Raw genomic sequence first — 20123 nt, forward strand, 5'->3', positions numbered from 1 at the left:
TCACACATTTTCTATAGGATGAGGTCAGGGCTTTCAAATCAAATCAAAGTTTGTCACGTGCTCCGAATACAACAGATGTAGACCTTACAGTGAAATGCTTACTTACAGGCTCTGTCCAATGGTGTGAAATAAAGGTATGTATGTGTGTATATGTGTGTGTGTGTGTGTGTGTGTGTGTGTGTAGGTAAGTAAAGAAATAAAACAACAGTAAAAAGACATTTAAAATAACATTAGCAAGGCTATATGCAGACACTGGTTAGTCAGGCTTATTGAGGTAGTATGTACATGTAGATATGGTTAAAGTGACTATGCATATATGATGAACAGAGAGTAGCAGTAGCGTAAAAGAGGGTTTGGTGGGTGGTGGGTGGTGGGACACAATGCAGATAGCCCGGTTAGCCAATGTGCTGGAGCACTGGTTGGTCGGGGCCCAATTGAGGTAGTATGTACATGAATGTATATTTAAAGTGACTTTTAATTTAAGATAAACAGAGAGTAGCAGCAGCGTAAAAGAGGGGTTGGGGGGGGGGGGAATGGGGGGGAGACACAATGTAAATAGTCCGGGCCTTCCTCTGACACCGCCTGGTGTAGAGGTCCTGGATGGCAGGCAGCTTTGCCCCGGTGATGTACTGGGCCGTACGCACTACCCTCTGAAGTGCCTCATCTGTGGATCTGTTTGGGCGGTATGCAAATTGGAGTGGGTCTAGGGTTTCTGGGATAATGGTGTTGATGTGAGCCACTACCAGCCTTTCAAAGCACTTCATGGCTACGGACGTGAGTGCTACGGGTCTGTAGTCATTTAGGCAGGTTGCCTTTGTGTTCTTGGGCACAGGGACTATGGTGGTCTGCTTGAAGCATGTTGGTATTACAGACTCAATCAGGGACATGTTGAAAATGTCAGTGAAGACACCTGCCAGTTGGTCAACACATGCCCGGAGCACTCGTCCTGGTAATCCGTCTGGCCCCGCAGCCTTGTGTATGTTGACCTGTTTAAAGGTCTTACTCACCTCGGCTACGGAGAGTGTGATCACACAGTCGTCCGGAACAGCTCTCATGCATGCCTCAGTGTTGCTTGCCTCAAAGCGAGCATAGAAGTGATTTAGCTCGCTTTGTGATGGCCACTCCAATACCTTGACTTTGTTGTCCTTAGGCCATTTTGCCACAACTTTGGAAGTATGCTTGGGGTCATTGTCCATTTGGAAGACCCATTTGCGACCAAGCTTTAACTTCCTGACTGATGTCTTGAGATGTTGCGTCAATATATCCACATAACTGTCTTTCCTCATGATGCCATCTATTTTGTGAAGTGCAGCATTCCCTCCTGCAGCAAAGCCCCCTCACAACATGATGCTGCCACCCCCGTGCTTCACGTTGGGATGGTGTTCTTCGGCTTGCAAGCCTCCCCCTTTTTCCTCCAAACATAATGATAGTCGTTATAGCCAAACAGTTCTATTTTTGTTTCATCAGACCAGAGGACATTTCTCCAAAAAGTATGATCTTTGTCCACATGTGCAGTTGCAGCCAGCCGTAGTCTGGCTTATTTATAGCGGTTTTGGAGCAGTGGCTTCTTCTTTGCTGAGCGGCCTTTCAGGTTGTGTCGATATAGGACTAATTTTACTGTGGATATAGATACTTTTGTACCTGTTTCCTCCAGCATCTTCACAAGGTCCATTGCTGTTGTTCTGGGAATGATTTGCACTTTTCGCACTAAACTACATTCATCTCTAGGAGACAGAACGCCTCTCCTTCCTGAGCGGTATGACGGCTGTGTGGTCCCATGGTGTTTATACTTGCGTACTATTGTTTGTACAGATGAACGTGGTGCCTCCAGGCGTTTAGAAATTGCTCCCAAGGATGAACCAGACTTCTGGAGGTCTACAATTTTTTTCTGAGGTCTTGGCTGATTTCTTTTGATTTTCCCATGATGTCAAGCAAAGAGGCACTGAGTTTGAAGGTAGGCCTTGAAATACATCCACAGATACACCTCCAATTGACTCAAATGATGTCAATTAGCATATCAGAAGTTTCTAAAGACATGGCATCATTTTCTGGAATTTTCCAATCTGTTTAAAGTTCAGTCAACTTAGTGTATGTAAACTTCTGACCCACTGAAATGGTGATAGAGTGAATTGTAAGTGAAATAATCTGTCTGTAAACAATTGTTGGAAAAATTACTTGTGTCATGTACAAAGAGTAGTTGCCCTAACCGACTTGCCAAAACTATAGTTTTTTAACAAGAAATTTGTGGAGTGGTTGAAAAATGAGTTTTAATGACTCCAGTGTATCTAAACTACTGACTTTGACTGTAGCGCATATCAAATGACTGACAGAATTACAGTGAGAGGATAGGTGTTTCTGATCATAGAGAGAGAGAAGCTTCTCTTGGCTTGTAATTATTTGAGTTCTTCAAGTTTAAATGTATAACTCGGAGACAGACAACACTACAACCAATTATTCTTGTGGAGAAGACCGTTCCTTCTAAAGCGTTTTACATGTTAGATGTTTATGCAAACACTCTTATCAAGAGCAACCTGCAGTAGTGTTGGTTTACCAACTGAGCCACACAGGACCAGTCAACACTCAACATACTGTTAAAAGGGCAGTACAGGATTGATACATTTTTCCTGCCCTGTCCCTTAGCAATTTAAAAAAAGAAGTGGCGGGGTGATGGCTTTGTTTTTTAAATCCCGGATTGCACTTTTAATGGAATTATGTCTGTGCTATCAAATCAAATGTATTTATATAGCCCTTCTTACATCAGTTGATATCTCAAAGTGCTGTACAGAAACCCAGCCTAAAACCCCAAACAGCAAGCAATGCAGGTGTAGAAGCACGGTGGCTAGGAAAAACTCCCTAGAAAGGCCAAAACCTAGGAAGAAACCTAGAGAAGAACCAGGCTATGAGGGGGGTCAGTCCTCTCCTATTTCAAGGAGATTATAACAGAACATGGCCAAGATGTTCAAATGTTCATAGATGACCAGCAGGGTCAAATAATAATAATCGCAGTGGATGTCGAGGGTGCAACAGGTTAACACCTCAGGAGTAAATGTCAGTTGGCTTTTCATAGCCGATCATTAAGAGTATCTCTACCGCTCCTGCTGTCTCTAGAGAGTTGAAAACAGCAGGCCTGGGACAGGTAGCACGTCCGGTGAACAGATCAGGATTCCATGGCCGCAGGCAGAACAGTTGAAACTGGAGCAGCAGCACGGCCAGGTGGACTGGGGACAGCAAGGAGTCATCATGCCAGGTAGTCCTGAGGCATGATCCTAGGGCTCAGGTCCTCTGAGAGAGAGAGAAAGAAAGAGAATGAAAGAGAGAATTAAATTCATACAGGACACCGGATAAGACAGGAGAAATACTCCAGATATAACAGACAGACCCTAGCCCCCCGACACATAAACTACTGCAGCATAAATACTGGAGACTGACACAGGAGGGGTCAGGAGACACTGTGGCCCCATCCGATGATACCCCCGGAGAGGGCCAAACAGGCAGGATATAACCCCACCCACTTTGCCAAAGCACAGCCCCCACACCACTAGAGGGATATCTTCACCCACCAACTTACCATCCTGAGACCGAGTATAGCCCACAAAGAGTATAGCCCACAAAGATCTCCGCCACAGCACAACCCAAGGGGGGGGGGGGGGGGAAGCCAAAACAAACAGGAAGACCACGTCAGTGACTCAACCACCTCAAGTGACGCACCCCTCCTATGGACTGCATGGAAGAGCACCAGTAAGCCAGTGACTCAGCCCCTGTAATAGGGTCAGAGGCAGAGAATCCCAGTGGAGGGAGGGGAACCGGCCAGGCAGAGACAGCAAGGGCGTTTGTTGCTCCAGTGCCTTTCCGTTCACCTTCCCACTCCTGGGCCAGACTACACTCAATCATAGGACCTACTGAAGAGATGAGTCTTCATTAAAGACTTAACGTTTGAGACCGAGTCTGCGTCTCTCACATGGGTAGGCAGACCATTTCATAAAAATGGAGCTCTATAGGAGAAAGCCCTGCTGTTTGCTTAGAAATTCTAGGGACAGTAAGGAGGCCTGCGTCTTGTGACCGTAGTGTACGTCTAGGTATGTACGGCAGGACCAAATCAGAAAGATAGGTAGGAGCAAGCCCATGTAATGCTTAGGTGTAGGTTAGCAGTGAAGCCTTGAAATCAGCCCTTGCCTTAACAGGAAGCCAGTGTAGGGAGGCTAGCATTGGAGTAATATGATATTTTTTGTTGTTGTTCTAGTCAGGATTCTAGCAGTCGTATTTAGCACTAACTGAAGTTAGTGTTTTATCTGGGTAACCGGAAAGTAGAGCATTGCAGTAGTCTAACCTAGAAGTGACAAAAGCATGGATAAAAAATATTGCATCATTTTTGGACAGAAAGATTCGGATTTTTGCAATATTAATAGATGGAAAAAAGCTGTCCTTGAAACAGTCTTGATATGTTCGTCAAAAGAGAGATCAGGGTCCAGAGTAACCCTGAGGTACTTCACAGTTTTATTTGAGACGACTGTACAACCGTCAAGATTAAATGTCAGATTCAACAGAAAATCTCTTTGTTTCTTGGGACCTAGAACAAGCATCTCTGTTTTGTCCGAGTTTAAAAGTAGAACATTTTCAGCCATCCACTTCCTTATGTCTGAAACACAGGCTTCCAGCGAGGGCAATTTTGGGGCTTCACCATGTTTCATTGAAATGTACAGCTGTGTGTCATCCGCATAGCAGTGAAAGTTAACATTATGTTTTCGAATGACATCCCCAAGAGGTAAAATATATAGTGAAAACAACAGTGGTCCTAAAACGGAACCTTGAGGAACACCGAAATTTACAGTTGATTTGTCAGAGGACATACCATCCACAGAGACAAACTGATATCTTTCCGACAGATAAGATCTAAACCAGGCCAGAACTTGTCAGTGTAGACCAATTTGGGTTTCCAATCTCTCCAAAAGAATGTGGTGATTGATGGTGTCTAAAGCAGCTCTAAGGTCTAGGAGCATGAGAACAGATGCAGAGCCTCGGTCTGACGACATTAAAAGGTAATTTACCACCTTCACGAGTGCAATCTCAGTGCTATAATGGGGTCTACAACCAGACTGAAGCATTTTGTATACATTGTTTGTCTTCAGGAAGGCAGTGAGTTGCTGCGCAACAGCTTTTTCCCAAAAAATTGAGAGGAATGAAAGATTCAATATAGGCCGATAGTTTATTATATTTTCTGGGTCAAGGTTTGGCTTTTTCAAGAGAGGCTTTATTACTGCCACTTTTAGTGAGTTTGGTACACATCCGGTGGATAGAGACACGTTTACTATGTTCAACATAGGAGGGCCAAGCACAGGAAGCAGCTCTTTCAGTAGTTTAGTTGGAATAGGGTCCAGTATGCAGCTTGAAGGTTTAGAGGCCATGATTATTTTCATCATTGTGTCAGGAGATATAGTACTAAAACACTTGAGCGTCTCTCTTGATCCTAGGTCCTGGCAGAGTTGTGCAGACTCAGGACAACTGAGCTTTGGAGGAATACGCAGATTTAAAGAGGAATTAATTTGCCCCGTAATTTGCTTTCTAATGATCACGATCTTTTCCTCAAAAAAGTTCATGAATATATTACTGCTGAAGTGAAAGCCATCCTCTCTTGGGGAATGCTGCTTTTTAGTTAGCTTTGCTACAGTATCAAAAATACATTTTGGATTGTTCTAATTTTCATCAATTAAGTTGGAAAAGTAGGATGATCGAGCAGCAGTGAGGGCTCTTCGATACCTCACGGTACTGTCTTTCCAAGCTAGTCTGAAGAATTCCAGTTTGGTGTGGCGCCATTTCCATTGCAATTTTCTGGAAGCTTGCTTCAGAGCTCGGGTATTTTCTGTATACCAGGGAGCTAGTTTCTTATGACAAATGTTTTTAGGGGTGCAACTGCATCTAGGGTATTGCGGTTAAAGGTTAAATTGAGTTCCTCAGTTAGGTGGTTAACTGATTTTTGTCTTCTGACGTCCTTGGGTAGGCAGAGGAAGTCTGGAAGGGCATCAAGGAATCTTTTGGTTGTCTGAGAATTTATAGCACGACTTTTGATGCTCCTTGGTTGGGATCTGAGACGATTATTTGTTGGATTGCAAACATAATAAAATGGTGGTCCTATAGTCCAGGATTATGAGGAAAAACATTATTCCATGGGACAAAACTAGGTGCAGACTGTGGCAGTGAGTAGGTCCAAAGACATGTTGGACAAAACCCACTGAGTCGATGATGGCTCCGAAAGCCTTTTGGAGTGGGTCTGTGGACTTTTCCATGTGAATATTAAAGTCACCAAAAATTTGAATATTATCTGCTATGACTACAAGGTCCGATAGGAATTCAGGGAACTCAGTGAGGAACGCTGTATATGGCCTAGGAGGCCTGTAAACAGTAGCTATAAAAAGTGATTGAGTAGGCTTCATAGAGTTCATGACTAGAAGCTCAAAAGACGAAAATGTTTTTTTTTTTTGTAAATTGAAATTTTCTATCATAAATGTTAGCAACACCTTCGCCTTTGCGGGATGCGCGGGGGATATGGTCACTAGTGTAACCAGGAGGTGAGGCCTCATTTAACACAGTAAATTAATCAGGCTTAAGCCATGTTTCAGTGAGGCCAATCACATCAAGATTATGATCAGTGATTAGTTAATTGACTATAACTGCCTTGGAAGTGAGGGATCTAACATTAAGTAGCCCTATTTTGAGATGTGAGATATCACAATCTCTTTCAATAATGTCAGGAATGGAGGAGGTCTTTATTCCATTGAGATTGCTAAGGCTAACACTGCCATGTTTAGTTTTGCCCAACCTAGGTCGAGGCACAGACACGGTCTCAATGGGGATTGTTGAGCTGACTACACTGACTGTGCTAGTGGCAGACTCCACTAAGCTGGCAGGCTGGCTAACAGCCTGCTGCCTGGCCTGCACCCTATTTTATTGTGGACCTAGGGGAGTTTGAGCCCTGTCTATGTTCGTAGATAAGATGAGAGCAACCCTCCAGCTAGGATGGAGTCCGTCACTCCTCAACAGGCCAGGCTTGGTCCTGTTTGTGGGTGAGTCCCAGAAAGAGGACCAATTATCTACAAATTCTATATTTTGGGAGGGGCAAAAAACAGTTTTCAACCAGCGATTGAGTTGTTAGACTCTGCTGTAGAGCTCATCACTCCCCCTAACTGGGAGGGGGCCAGAGACAACTATCTTACACCATACGGCCTCGTTCAGTGATTTATATATCTGTCATTATAGAGCTCTCTTTATATATCTGTCATTATAGAGCTGTCTGTATATATCTCTCATTATAGAGCTCTCTTGATATATATGTCATTATAGAGCTCTCTTGATATATCTGTCATTATAGAGCTCTCTTTATATATCTCTCATTATAGAGCTATCTGTATATCTCTCTCATTATATCTCTCTCATTATAGAGCTCTCTTTATATCTCTCTCATTATAGAGCTCTCATTATAGAGCTCTCTTTATATATCTCTCATTATAGAGCTCTCTGTATATATCTCTCATTATAGAGCTCTCTTTATATATCTGTCATTATAGAGCTCTCTTTATATATCTGTCATTATAGAGCTCTCTTTATATATCTGTCATTATAGAGCTCTCTTTATATATCTCTCATTATAGAGCTCTCTGTATATCTCTCTCATTATAGAGCTCTCTTTATATATCTCTCATTATAGAGCTCTCTGTATATCTCTCTCTTTATATATCTCTCATTATAGAGCTCTCTGTATATCTCTGTCATTATAGAGCTCTCTGTATATATCTGTCATTATAGAGCTCTCTTGATATATCTCTCATTATAGAGCTCTCTGTATATATCTGTCATTATAGAGCTCTCTTGATATATCTGTCATTATAGAGCTCTCTTTATATATCTCTCATTATAGAGCTATCTGTATATCTCTCTCATTATATCTCTCTCATTATAGAGCTCTCTTTATATATCTCTCATTATAGAGCTCTCTTTATATATCTGTCATTATAGAGCTCTCTTTATATATCTGTCATTATAGAGCTCTCTTTATATATCTCTCATTATAGAGCTCTCTGTATATCTCTCTCATTATATCTCTCTCATTATAGAGCTCTCTTTATATCTCTCTCATTATAGAGCTCTCATTATAGAGCTCTCTTTATATATCTGTCATTATAGAGCTCTCTTTATATCTCTCTCATTATAGAGCTCTCTGTATATCTCTCTCATTATATCTCTCTCATTATAGAGCTCTCTTTATATCTCTCTCATTATAGAGCTCTCATTATAGAGCTCTCTTTATATATCTGTCATTATAGAGCTCTCTTTATATCTCTCACATTATAGAGCTCTCTTTATATCTCTCTCATTATAGAGCTCTCATTATAGAGCTCTCTTTATATATCTGTCATTATAGAGCTCTCTTTATATATCTCTCATTATAGAGCTCTCTGTATATCTCTCTCATTATATCTCTCTCATTATAGAGCTCTCTTTATATCTCTCTCATTATAGAGCTCTCATTATAGAGCTCTCTTTATATCTCTCTCATTATAGAGCTCTCTGTATATCTCTCTCGTTATATCTCTCTCATTATAGAGCTCTCTGTATATCTCTCTCATTATAGAGCTCTCTGTATATCTCTCTCATTATAGAGCTCTCTGTATATCTCTCTCATTATAGAGCTCTCTTTATATATCTCTCATTATAGAGCTCTCTTTATATATCTGTCATTATAGAGCTCTCTTTATATCTCTCTCATTATAGAGCTCTCTTTATATATCTCTCATTATAGAGCTCTCTGTATATATCTGTCATTATAGAGCTCTCTGTATATCTCTCTCATTATAGAGCTCTCTGTATATATCTGTCATTATAGAGCTCTCTTGATATATCTGTCATTATAGAGCTCTCTTTATATCTCTCTCATTATATCTCTCTCATTATAGAACTCTCTTTATATATCTCTCATTATAGAGCTCTCTTTATATATCTGTCATTATAGAGCTCTCTTTATATATCTGTCATTATAGAGCTCTCTTTATATATCTCTCATTATAGAGCTCTCTGTATATCTCTCTCATTATATCTCTCTCATTATAGAGCTCTCTTTATATCTCTCTCATTATAGAGCTCTCATTATAGAGCTCTCTTTATATATCTGTCATTATAGAGCTCTCTTTATATCTCTCTCATTATAGAGCTCTCTGTATATCTCTCTCATTATATCTCTCTCATTATAGAGCTCTCTTTATATCTCTCTCATTATAGAGCTCTCATTATAGAGCTCTCTTTATATATCTGTCATTATAGAGCTCTCTTTATATCTCTCTCATTATAGAGCTCTCTTTATATCTCTCTCATTATAGAGCTCTCATTATAGAGCTCTCTTTATATATCTGTCATTATAGAGCTCTCTTTATATATCTCTCATTATAGAGCTCTCTGTATATCTCTCTCATTATATCTCTCTCATTATAGAGCTCTCTTTATATCTCTCTCATTATAGAGCTCTCATTATAGAGCTCTCTTTATATATCTGTCATTATAGAGCTCTCTTTATATCTCTCTCATTATAGAGCTCTCTGTATATCTCTCTCATTATATCTCTCTCATTATAGAGCTCTCTGTATATCTCTCTCATTATAGAGCTCTCTGTATATCTCTCTCATTATAGAGCTCTCTTTATATATCTCTCATTATAGAGCTCTCTTTATATATCTGTCATTATAGAGCTCTCATTATATCTCTCTCATTATAGAGCTCTCTGTATATCTCTCTCATTATAGAGCTCTCTGTATATCTCTCTCATTATAGAGCTCTCTGTATATCTCTCTCATTATAGAGCTCTCTGTATATCTCTCTCATTATAGAGCTCTCTTTATATATCTCTCATTATAGAGCTCTCTTTATATATCTCTCATTATAGAGCTCTCTTTATATATCTGTCATTATAGAGCTCTCTTTATATATCTCTCATTATAGAGCTCTCTTTATATATCTCTCATTATAGAGCTCTCTTTATATCTCTCTCATTATAGAGCTCTCTTTATTTATCTCTCATTATCAATCTTGATAATTTGCTCACATGCTTCGTAAACAACAGGTGTAGAATTATTAATTTATTTAATAAAGTACTCTTCGAATGTGTAAACAGAAAACCACAACAGCAGAAAGAGTTGAAGTTCAATCAGCTTTTAAAAAACAGAACCACTCTTCCTTGACTACCATTGTCAATATAACAGCAAAGCGCCAGGCTTCGCCAAACAAAGCCCTGCCCAGATGTCAATTTCAGGGACGTCAGAAAGTTGTCAGAGGCAGACAGACGGGTGTGTTTACATATGAACCTTTTACTGCAGTGTGCTAAATCAGCATCACACAGGGTGTTTCTTGGTAGTCTTAAACAAATCTACTTTGAAACAAAAGTATGCATCTCACACACTTGGTTATGGGCTTAAAAAAAGAAGACATCTGTACCATGTCAGATATAGAGTTGAAATGTATTACATTTAGAGTTTGCATCCCATTATTACACTTTTTATACAACACAGAAGACTGAATATAACAAAACCATTTGACATAGAAGCACCAGCTTTTCGGTGGTTTCTTTTATATGATGTTTATTAGGAAAAATATGAATAACATTCTAACCATGAGGCCTCTAGAGGGCAATTTGACTGCAGAGGGGTCACTGCTGGCCATATTTCGGGCCTGATGAGGAACGGGAGGGTATTTTAGGAGACAGTACCTGGCCTGGGTTCAGCCTAGATAGTCCCTGGCCTAGGTTCAGCCAAGACAGTCCCTGGCCCAGGTTCAGCCTAGACAGTCCCTGGCCCAGGTTCAGCCTAGACAGTCCCTGGCCCAGGTTCAGCCTAGACCGTCCCTGGCCCAGGTTCAGCCAAGACAGTCCCTGGCCCAGGTTCAGCCAAGACAGTCCCTGGCCCGGGTTCAGCCAAGACAGTCCTTGGCCCAGGTTCAGCCAAGACAGTCCCTGGCCTAGGTTCAGCCAAGACTCTCCCTGGCCCAGGTTCAGCCTAGTCAGTCCATGGGAGTCAGTCCCTGGCCTAGGTTCAGCCAAGACAGTCTCTGGCCCAGGTTCAGCCTAGTCAGTCCCTGGGAGTCAGTCCCTGGCCTTTGTTCAGCCTAGTCAGTCCATGGGAGTCAGTTCCTGGCCTGGGTTCAGCCTAGATAGTCCCTGGCCTGGGTTCAGTCTAGTCAGCACCACGGCTTGGCATCCTGTCTCTTTCAAGGCAGCCAAGACCCAGCTTTAAGGAAGAAACATGGCCGCCCCCCAGCCAAAGCCAGACAGCTTGCTATCATAGATATAGAACCTAGAGGGTGCACCTCCAATCTTTCCATTAATCCATAGAGGTAGAAAGAGGGCATACTGCCGATCACCGATTGCCATTGATCGCTTCTGTGACAACAAGGCCAGAACCACTGACGGCTATCTCCATTTTAAAGTAGTGAAATATGTATATGTTCTTTGTGTATTTCTATGAGTTGATTGGCAGTTGGTTAACAACAGTGATAGAGATGGATAGATAGTGAAGAGACCAACCCACCGAAACACTAGACCCACCCACCCAAACAAACACTAGACCCAGCCGCCCAAACAAACACTAGACCCAGCCACCCAAACAAACACTAGACCCAGCCGCCCAAACAAACACTAGACCCAGCCGCCCAAACAAACACTAGACCCAGCCGCCCAAACAAACACTAGACCCAGCTGCCAAACAAACACTAGACCCAGCCGCCCAAACAAACACTAGACCCAGCCACCCAAACAAACACTAGACCCAGCCGCCCAAACAAACACTAGACCCAGCCGCCCAAACAAACACTAGACCCAGCCGCCCAAACAAACACTAGACCCAGCCGCCCAAACAAACACTAGACCCAGCCGCCCAAACACTAGACCCAGCCGCCCAAACAAATAATAGACCCAGCCGCCCAAACACTAGACCCAGCCGCCCAAACACTAGACCCAGCCGCCCAAACAAACACTAGACCCAGCCGCCCAAACAAACACTAGACCCAGCCGCCCAAACAAACACTAGACCCAGCGTCCCAAACAAACACTAGACCTAGCCGCCCAAACAAACACTAGACCCAGCCGCCCAAACACTAGACCCAGCCGCCCAAACAAACACTAGACCCAGCCGCCCAAACAAACACTAGACCCAGCTGCGCAAACAAACACTAGACCCAGCCGTCCATCCAAACACTAGACCCAACCGCCCAAACACTAGACCCACTCACCCATCCAAACACTAGACCCAACCGCCCAAACACTAGACCCACCCACCCATCCAAACACTAGACCCAGCTGCCCAAACAAACACTAGACCCAGCCGCTCAAACACTAGACCCAGCTACGCAAACAAACACTAGACCCAGCCACCCAAACAAACACTAGACCCAACCATCCAAACACTAGACCCACCCACCCACCCATCCAAACACTAGATCCACCCACCCATTCAAACACTAGACCCAGCCGCCCAAACAAACACTAGACCCAGCTGCCAAACAAACACTAGACCCAGCCGCCCAAACAAACACTAGACCCAGCTGCCAAACAAATACTAGACCCAGCCGTCCATCCAAACACTAGACCCAACCGCCCAAACACTAGACCCACCCACCCATCCAAACACTAGACCCACCCACCCATCCAACACTAGATCCACCCATCCAAACACTAGACCCACCCACCCATCCAAACACTAGATCCACCCACCCATCCAAACACTAGACCCACCCACCCATCCAAACACTAGACCCAACCACCCAAACACTAGACCCAGCCGCCCAAACAAACACTAGACCCAGCGGCCCAAACTAACACTAGACCCAGCGGCCCAAACAAACACTAGACCCAGCTGCCAAACAAACACTAGACCCAGCCGTCCATCCAAACACTAGACCCAACCGCCCAAACACTAGACCCACCCACCCATCCAAACACTAGACCCAACCGCCCAAACACTAGACCCACCCACCCATCCAAACACTAGACCCAGCTGCCCAAACAAACACTAGACCCAGCCGCTCAAACACTAGACCCAGCTGCGCAAACAAACACTAGACCCAGCCACCCAAACAAACACTAGACCCAACCATCCAAACACTAGACCCACCCACCCATCCAAACACTAGACCCACCCACCCATCCAAACACTAGATCCACCCACCCATCCAAACACTAGACCCAGCCGCCCAAACAAACACTAGACACAGCCGCCCAAACAAACACTAGACCCAGCCGCCCAAACAAACACTAGACCCAGCCGCCCAAACAAACACTAGACCCAGCGGCCCAAATAAACACTAGACCCAGCCGCCCAAACAAACACTAGACCCAGCCGCCCAAACAAACACTAGACCCAGCCGCCCAAACAAACACTAGACCCAGCTGCCAAACAAACACTAGACCCAGCCGCCCAAACAAACACTAGACCCAGCTGCCAAACAAACACTAGACCCAGCCGTCCATCCAAACACTAGACCCAACCGCCCATCCAAACACTAGACCCAACCACCCATCCAAACACTAGACGCACCCACCCATCCAAACACTAGACCCAACCGCCCAAACACTAGACCCAGCCGCCCAAACAAACACTAGACCCAGCGGCCCAAACAAACACTAGACCCAGCGGCCCAAACAAACACTAGACCCAGCGGCCCAAACAAACACTAGACCCAGCCGCCCAAACAAACACTAGACCCAGCTGCCAAACAAACACTAGACCCAGCCGCCCAAACAAACACTAGACCCAGCTGCCAAACAAACACTAGACCCAGCCGTCCATCCAAACACTAGACCCAACCGCCCAAACACTAGACCCACCCACCCATCCAAACACTAGACCCACCCATCCAAACACTAGATCCACCCATCCAAACACTAGACCCACCCACCCATCCAAACACTAGATCCACCCACCCATCCAAACACTAGACCCACCCACCCATCCAAACACTAGACCCAACCGCCCAAACAATAGACCCAGCCGCCCAAACAAACACTAGACCCAGCGGCCCAAACAAACACTAGACCCAGCGGCCCAAACAAACACTAGACCCAGCTGCCAAACAAACACTAGACCCAGCCGTCCATCCAAACACTAGACCCAACCACCCAAACACTAGACCCACCCACCCATCCAAACACTAGACCCAACCGCCCAAACACTAGACCCACCCACCCATCCAAACACTAGACCCAGCTGCCCAAACAAACACTAGACCCAGCCGCTCAAACACTAGACCCAGCTGCGCCAACAAACACTAGACCCAGCCACCCAAACAAACACTAGACCCAACCATCCAAACACTAGACCCACCCACCCATCCAAACACTAGACCCACCCACCCATCCAAACACTAGATCCACCCACCCATCCAAACACTACATTTACATTTACATTTAAGTCATTTAGCAGACGCTCTTATCCAGAGCGACTTACACTAGACCCACCCACCCATCCAAACACTAGACCCACCCACCCATCCAAACACTAGACCCACCCACCCATCCAAACACTAGACCCACCCACCCATCCAAACACTAGACCCACCGACCCATCCAAACACTAGATCCACCCACCTATCCAAACACTAGACCGACCCACCCATCCAAACACTAGACCCAACCGCCCAAACACTAGACCCACCCACCCATCCAAACACTAGACCCAGCTGCCCAAACAAACACTAGACCCAGCCGCCCAAACATTAGACCCAGCCACTAAAACACTAGACACACACACCCAAACACTAGACCCACCCACCTGAACACTAGACCCACCCACCCAAACACTAGACCCACCCGAACACTTTCAGAAGAGGAAGTATAAGGCCATGTCCTGGAAAAACAACAGACGTCTGTCTTCATCCGTGACTTCCTAGCGCAATCACAGCCAGGGCTCTGCAATCTGCTTACTCTCTGTTGGAACTGGCCTGGGCTTGCAAATGAATTGCTCTCAGACCTCCAGGGGACCCCATTGATTTTGTAGTCACTCTCACTCAGATATCATATTAACATAAGTCATGGAAAAATGTGTAGAATTGCTGGAAATTATCTTTAAAACGGCAAAGATTCCTCTTCACCCCATTGCAAAAATGTGCAGAAGTGCAGGAAATTAGCTGTAAATCTGCCAAAAGATGATCCATGACCCATGGTAAAATGTGTAGAATGTAGGGAATTAACATTGTGTGGTCATCTAGGTGTTCATTGTGTGGTTGTCTAGGTGTTCATTGTGTGGTCATCTAGGTGTTCATTGTGTGGTCGTCTAGGTGTTCATTGTGTGGTCGTCTAGGTGTTCATTGTGTGGTCGTCTAGGTGTTCATTGTGAGGTCGTCTAGGTGTTCATTGTGAGGTCGTCTAGGTGTTCATGGTGAGGTCGTCTAGGTGTTCATTGTGTGGTCGTCTAGGTGTTCATTGTGTGGTCCTCTAGGTGTTAATTGTGTGGTCGTCTAGGTGTTCATTGTGTGGTCGTCTAGGTGTTCATTGTGTGGTCGTCTAGGTGTTCATTGTGTGGTCGTCTAGGTGTTCATTGTGTGGTCGTCTAGGTGTTCATTGTGTGGTCGTCTAGGTGTTCATTGTGTGGTCGTCTAGGTGTTCATTGTGTGGTCGTCTAGGTGTTCATTGTGTGGTCGTCTAGGTGTTCATTGTGTGGTCGTCTAGGTGTTCATTGTGTGGTCGTCTCAGGTGTTCATTGTGTGGTCGTCTAGGTGTTCATTGTGAGGTCGTCTAGGTGTTCATTGTGTGGTCGTCTAGGTGTTCATTGTGTGGTCGTCTAGGTGTTCATTGTGTGGTCGTCTAGGTGTTCATTGTGAGGTCGTCTAGGTGTTCATTGTGTGGTCGTCTAGGTGTTCATTGTGTGGTCGTCTAGGTGTTCATTGTGTGGTCGTCTAGGTGTTCATTGTTAATGCAGTGTTTTAGTGTTTCCTATGTTTCTTTTTATTTATTTTTATTTCTTCATTCGCCAGAGGAAGGTAAAACAAAAGGTGCCTCTTTCTCTAACTAGTGTTTCTATTTGTGATTGGGCCCCTTTAGTTTTCCTTTATTCCTACGTGTTAGATTGTAGTCCAGTAGTACTATCAAGTAACGACCGCAAATGAATGTCGTAGCATGTAGACGCTGAACCGTTCCTTCATCTGTGCATTTTAGTTCCTTATTCATCCCATATTTTCCATGTATTTCTATGTTCCTTTTCTTGTGTTTTATGCCTTCTGTTTTATTCATTGGAAAGTAGACAGTTGAAGTCATCAGTAGGGTTACTTCTACCTCAGTTGGATCCATGTTCTAGTCGATTGACTCAGTCTTTCCTTCATAAGAGATAGTTTCAAATTAAGGGTTGGTGTTCATTGTGTATTCAAACTGTTTCCCCTTTCCACATGTTGTTACGTTACAGCCTTATTCTAAAATTGATTTAATAAATGCAAATTCTCATCAATCTACACACAATACCCATAATGACAAAGCAAAAATAGGTTTTTAGATATTTTTGCAAATGTATAAAAAAATAAAACAGATACCTTATTTACATAAGTATGCTATGAGACTCCAAATTGTTTCCACTGATTATCTGTGAGATGTTTCTACAACTTGATTGGAGTCTACCTGTGGTAAATTAAATGGATTGGACATGGTTTGGAAAGACACACACCTGTCTATATAAGGTCCCACACTGCATGTCAGAGCAAAAACCAAACCTTGAGGTCAAAGGAATTGTCCGTAGAGCTCAGAGACAGGATTGTGTCGAGGCACAGATCTGAGGAAGGGTACAAAAAATGTCTGCTGTATTGAAGGTCCACAAGAACACAGTGGCCTCCATCAATCTTAAATGGAACAAGTTAAACGGTAGAACCACCAAGACTCTTCCTAGATCTGGCCGCCCTGCCAAAATTAGCAATCAGGGGAGAAGGGCCTTGGTCAGGGAGGTGACCAAGAACCCAATGGTCACTCTGACAGAGCTCCAGAGTTCCTCTGTGGAGATGGGAGAACCTTCCAGAAGGACAAATATCTCTGCACAACTCCACCAGTCAGACCTTTATGGTAGAGTGGCTTCGGGACAAGTCTCTGAATATCCTTGAGGGGCCCAGCTGGAGCCTGGACTAGAACCAGATGGAACAACTCCGAGACCTGAAAATAGCTGTGCAGCGACACTCCTTATCCAACCTGACAGAGCATGAGAGGATCTGTGGAGAAGAATGGGAGAAACTCCATAAATACAGGTGTGCCAAACTTGTAGCATCATACCCAAGCAGAATCAAGGTTGTAATCACTGGCAAAGTTGCTTCAACAAAGTACTGAGTCTGAATACTTATGTAAATGTGATGTTTCTTTTTTATTTGTATAAATTTGCTACAATTTCTAAAAAACTGTTTTTGCTTTGTCATTGTGGGGTATTGTGTGTAGATTGAGGGGGAAAAAACTATTGAATCCATTTTAGAATAAGGCTGTAACGTAACAAAATGTGGAAAGTCAAGGGGTCTGAATACTTTCCAAATGCACCGTACCAGGAACGTAGAAATCCATTCAGTAGAATATAGTGGCTTAGATCAAATGTTCTTGTATTGTACTGAGCAATGAGAAATAAAAAAATGGCTGCTTTGTGTTGTGTTGTTCCACTATTTCTTCCTCTGGGGAACTGAGTTGACAGCACAGAGACATGAAAGGCAGAGCAGGTAGTCAGTCTGCTATGACAGGATGCTGCTACTCTATGGATACAAACAATGGTTGCTAATGTGTTATCTATTCATCTCTCTCTCTTTTGCTCCATCCTCTCTCTCCCTCTCACTCCTTCTCCAACAGGACATTGACTGGGTGCAGACAGAGAAGCATGTGTTTGAGCAGGCGTCTACCAATCCCTTTTTAGTGGGCCTTCACTCCTGCTTTCAGACAGAGAGCCGGTAAGAGGCAGACAGAGGCCAAGTCCCAAATGGTACCCTGTTCCCTATTTAGTGCACTACTTTAGACCAGAACCCTATGGGCCTTGGGTCAAAAGTAGTGCACTATGTAGGAAATGGGGTGTCAATTGGGACGAAAAAAGAGACTATAGATTCCAACATGTTGCTTTTTACATTGAGAATGTGTTCTAAACAGAGGTGGAAAAGGTACTCAATAGTCATACTGTAGTAAAAGTAAAGATACTTGAGTCCTTTTCTATTAAGGTAAAAGTGAAAGTCACCCAGTAAAATACTACTTAAGTAAAAGTCTAAAAGTATTTGGTTTTAAATATACTTAAGTATCAAAAGTTAATGGAATTGCTAAAATGTACTTAAGTATAAAAAATATAAATAATTTCAACTTCCTTCTATTAAGCAAACCAGAGAGCACAATTTACATTTTTATTGACAGATAGCCAGGTGCACACTCCAACACTCAGACATCATTTACAAACGAAGCATGTGTGTTTAGTGAATCCTCCAGGTCAGAGGCAGGTAGGGATGATTAAGGATGTGCTCTTGATAAGTGCTGGAATTGGACAATTTTCCTGTCCTGCTAAGCATTCAAAAATGTAACCAGTACTTTTAGGTGTCAGGGAAATGTATGGAGTAAAAAGTAACTTATTTTCTTTAGGAATGTAGTGGAGTAAAAGTAAAAGATGGCAAAAATATAAATAGTAAAGTAAAGTACAGATTTCCCCCAAAAACTACTTAAGTATTTTAAAGTATTTTTTACTTAAGTACTTTACACCACTGGTTCTGAATGACATGATGTGTTTAAATAAAAGGTACCGTTTCTCTGTAGCTGTCCCACTGGTTCTGAATGACATGATGTGGTTAAATAAAAGGTACCGTTTCTCTGTAGCTGTCCCACTGGTTCTGAATGACATGATGTGGTTAAATAAAAGGTACCGTTTCTCTGTAGCTGTCCCACTGGTTCTGAATGACATGATGTGGTTAAATAAAAGGTACCGTTTCTCTGTAGCTGTCCCACTGGTTCTGAATGACATGCTGGGGTTAAATAAAAGGTACCGTTTCTCTGTAGCTGTCCCACTGGTTCTGAATGACATGCTGTGTGATGTGGTTAAATAAAAGGTACCGTTTCTCTGTAGCTGTCCCACTGGTTCTGAATGACATGCTGGGGTTAAATAAAAGGTACCGTTTCTCTGTAGCTGTCCCACTGGTTCTGAAACTAGGCAACTTAACCATTCACCATTAGACCTCTGTTCATTTTCAGTGTGAAGTAAGAAACTACAGAGCTGTGGCTTCTGAGAATAGTGATGCATTCAATAAGACTTCTCATTGTAACTTAAGAAATGTACAGTTGTAGTCAATTACTGGTAGGCCATGAGAGTGTTTACCGTCAGACCATTAACTATGACCTGTAAAACCAAACAGAATGTTAAGAGGCATTGGGGAAGGTCATTTTCACCCAGGCTTTTTTTACTGGGGGTTTTTAGAGCAAAATGACTTTTGTGTAAGAAAAAATTCACCAATTTCACGAAGACATTGATTGTTACAAAGAACTTAAGCTAAGATAAATTATAATTGAATTGGCATCCATGCAGCCTCCCCTTGTACAATGACAATACTTGACTATTGCTGGGGAAAATGGCAATCTTGGTACAAGGACCACTTAGGATACATTCAACCTTCAGATACTCTCCCAAGACTGTTTCCCAATATCTACCCCTTCCCTGTTCTTCCGATTATAGGTTATTTCTCGTGATCGAGTACGTCAACGGAGGGGATCTGATGTTTCATATGCAACGGCAACGGAAACTACCAGAAGAACATGCGAGGTAAACAGACATTCTACTCCAGTACCTCCGGTACTTCAACAGCATACGGATAGAACCCGTCAATCAACCCTTAAACATGGCTCTCTGCCGTTTCCCCTACAAACGTATCCATTTGTTTTGAGGAGGACGAGGCCCTATTAGAATCCCAACATGAAAGGCACATCGGTGAAGTGGATGAAGTTGGCGGTATCGCCGTATATTCAAGTCCCAATCTCTGTCCGTAGCCACCGTCCTCTCTCTCCATCGCTGTCTCTCCCGTCCTCTCTCTCCCGTCCTCTCGCTGTCTCTCCCTCGCTGTCTCTCCCGTCCTCTCTCTCCTTCGCTGTCTCCCCCATCCTCTCTCTCCCTCGCTGTCTCTCC

General features: G+C 43.5%; 1 protein-coding gene across 1 annotated transcript in view; it reads left to right on the forward strand.

Moving 5' to 3' along the window:
- LOC115123275 (protein kinase C zeta type-like) overlaps window positions 1-20123 on the forward strand; it is a 101824-nt gene that overhangs the window by 15982 nt on the left and 65719 nt on the right. Inside the window, exons 5-6 of the mRNA XM_065020934.1 lie at window positions 17828-17925; window positions 19677-19763. Coding sequence (XP_064877006.1) covers window positions 17828-17925; window positions 19677-19763 — 185 coding nt within the window. The remainder of the gene's footprint in view (window positions 1-17827; window positions 17926-19676; window positions 19764-20123) is intronic.

The sequence above is a fragment of the Oncorhynchus nerka genome, linkage group LG7 (genome assembly GCF_034236695.1).
Source record: "Oncorhynchus nerka isolate Pitt River linkage group LG7, Oner_Uvic_2.0, whole genome shotgun sequence".
NCBI classification, from domain to species: domain Eukaryota; kingdom Metazoa; phylum Chordata; class Actinopteri; order Salmoniformes; family Salmonidae; genus Oncorhynchus; species Oncorhynchus nerka.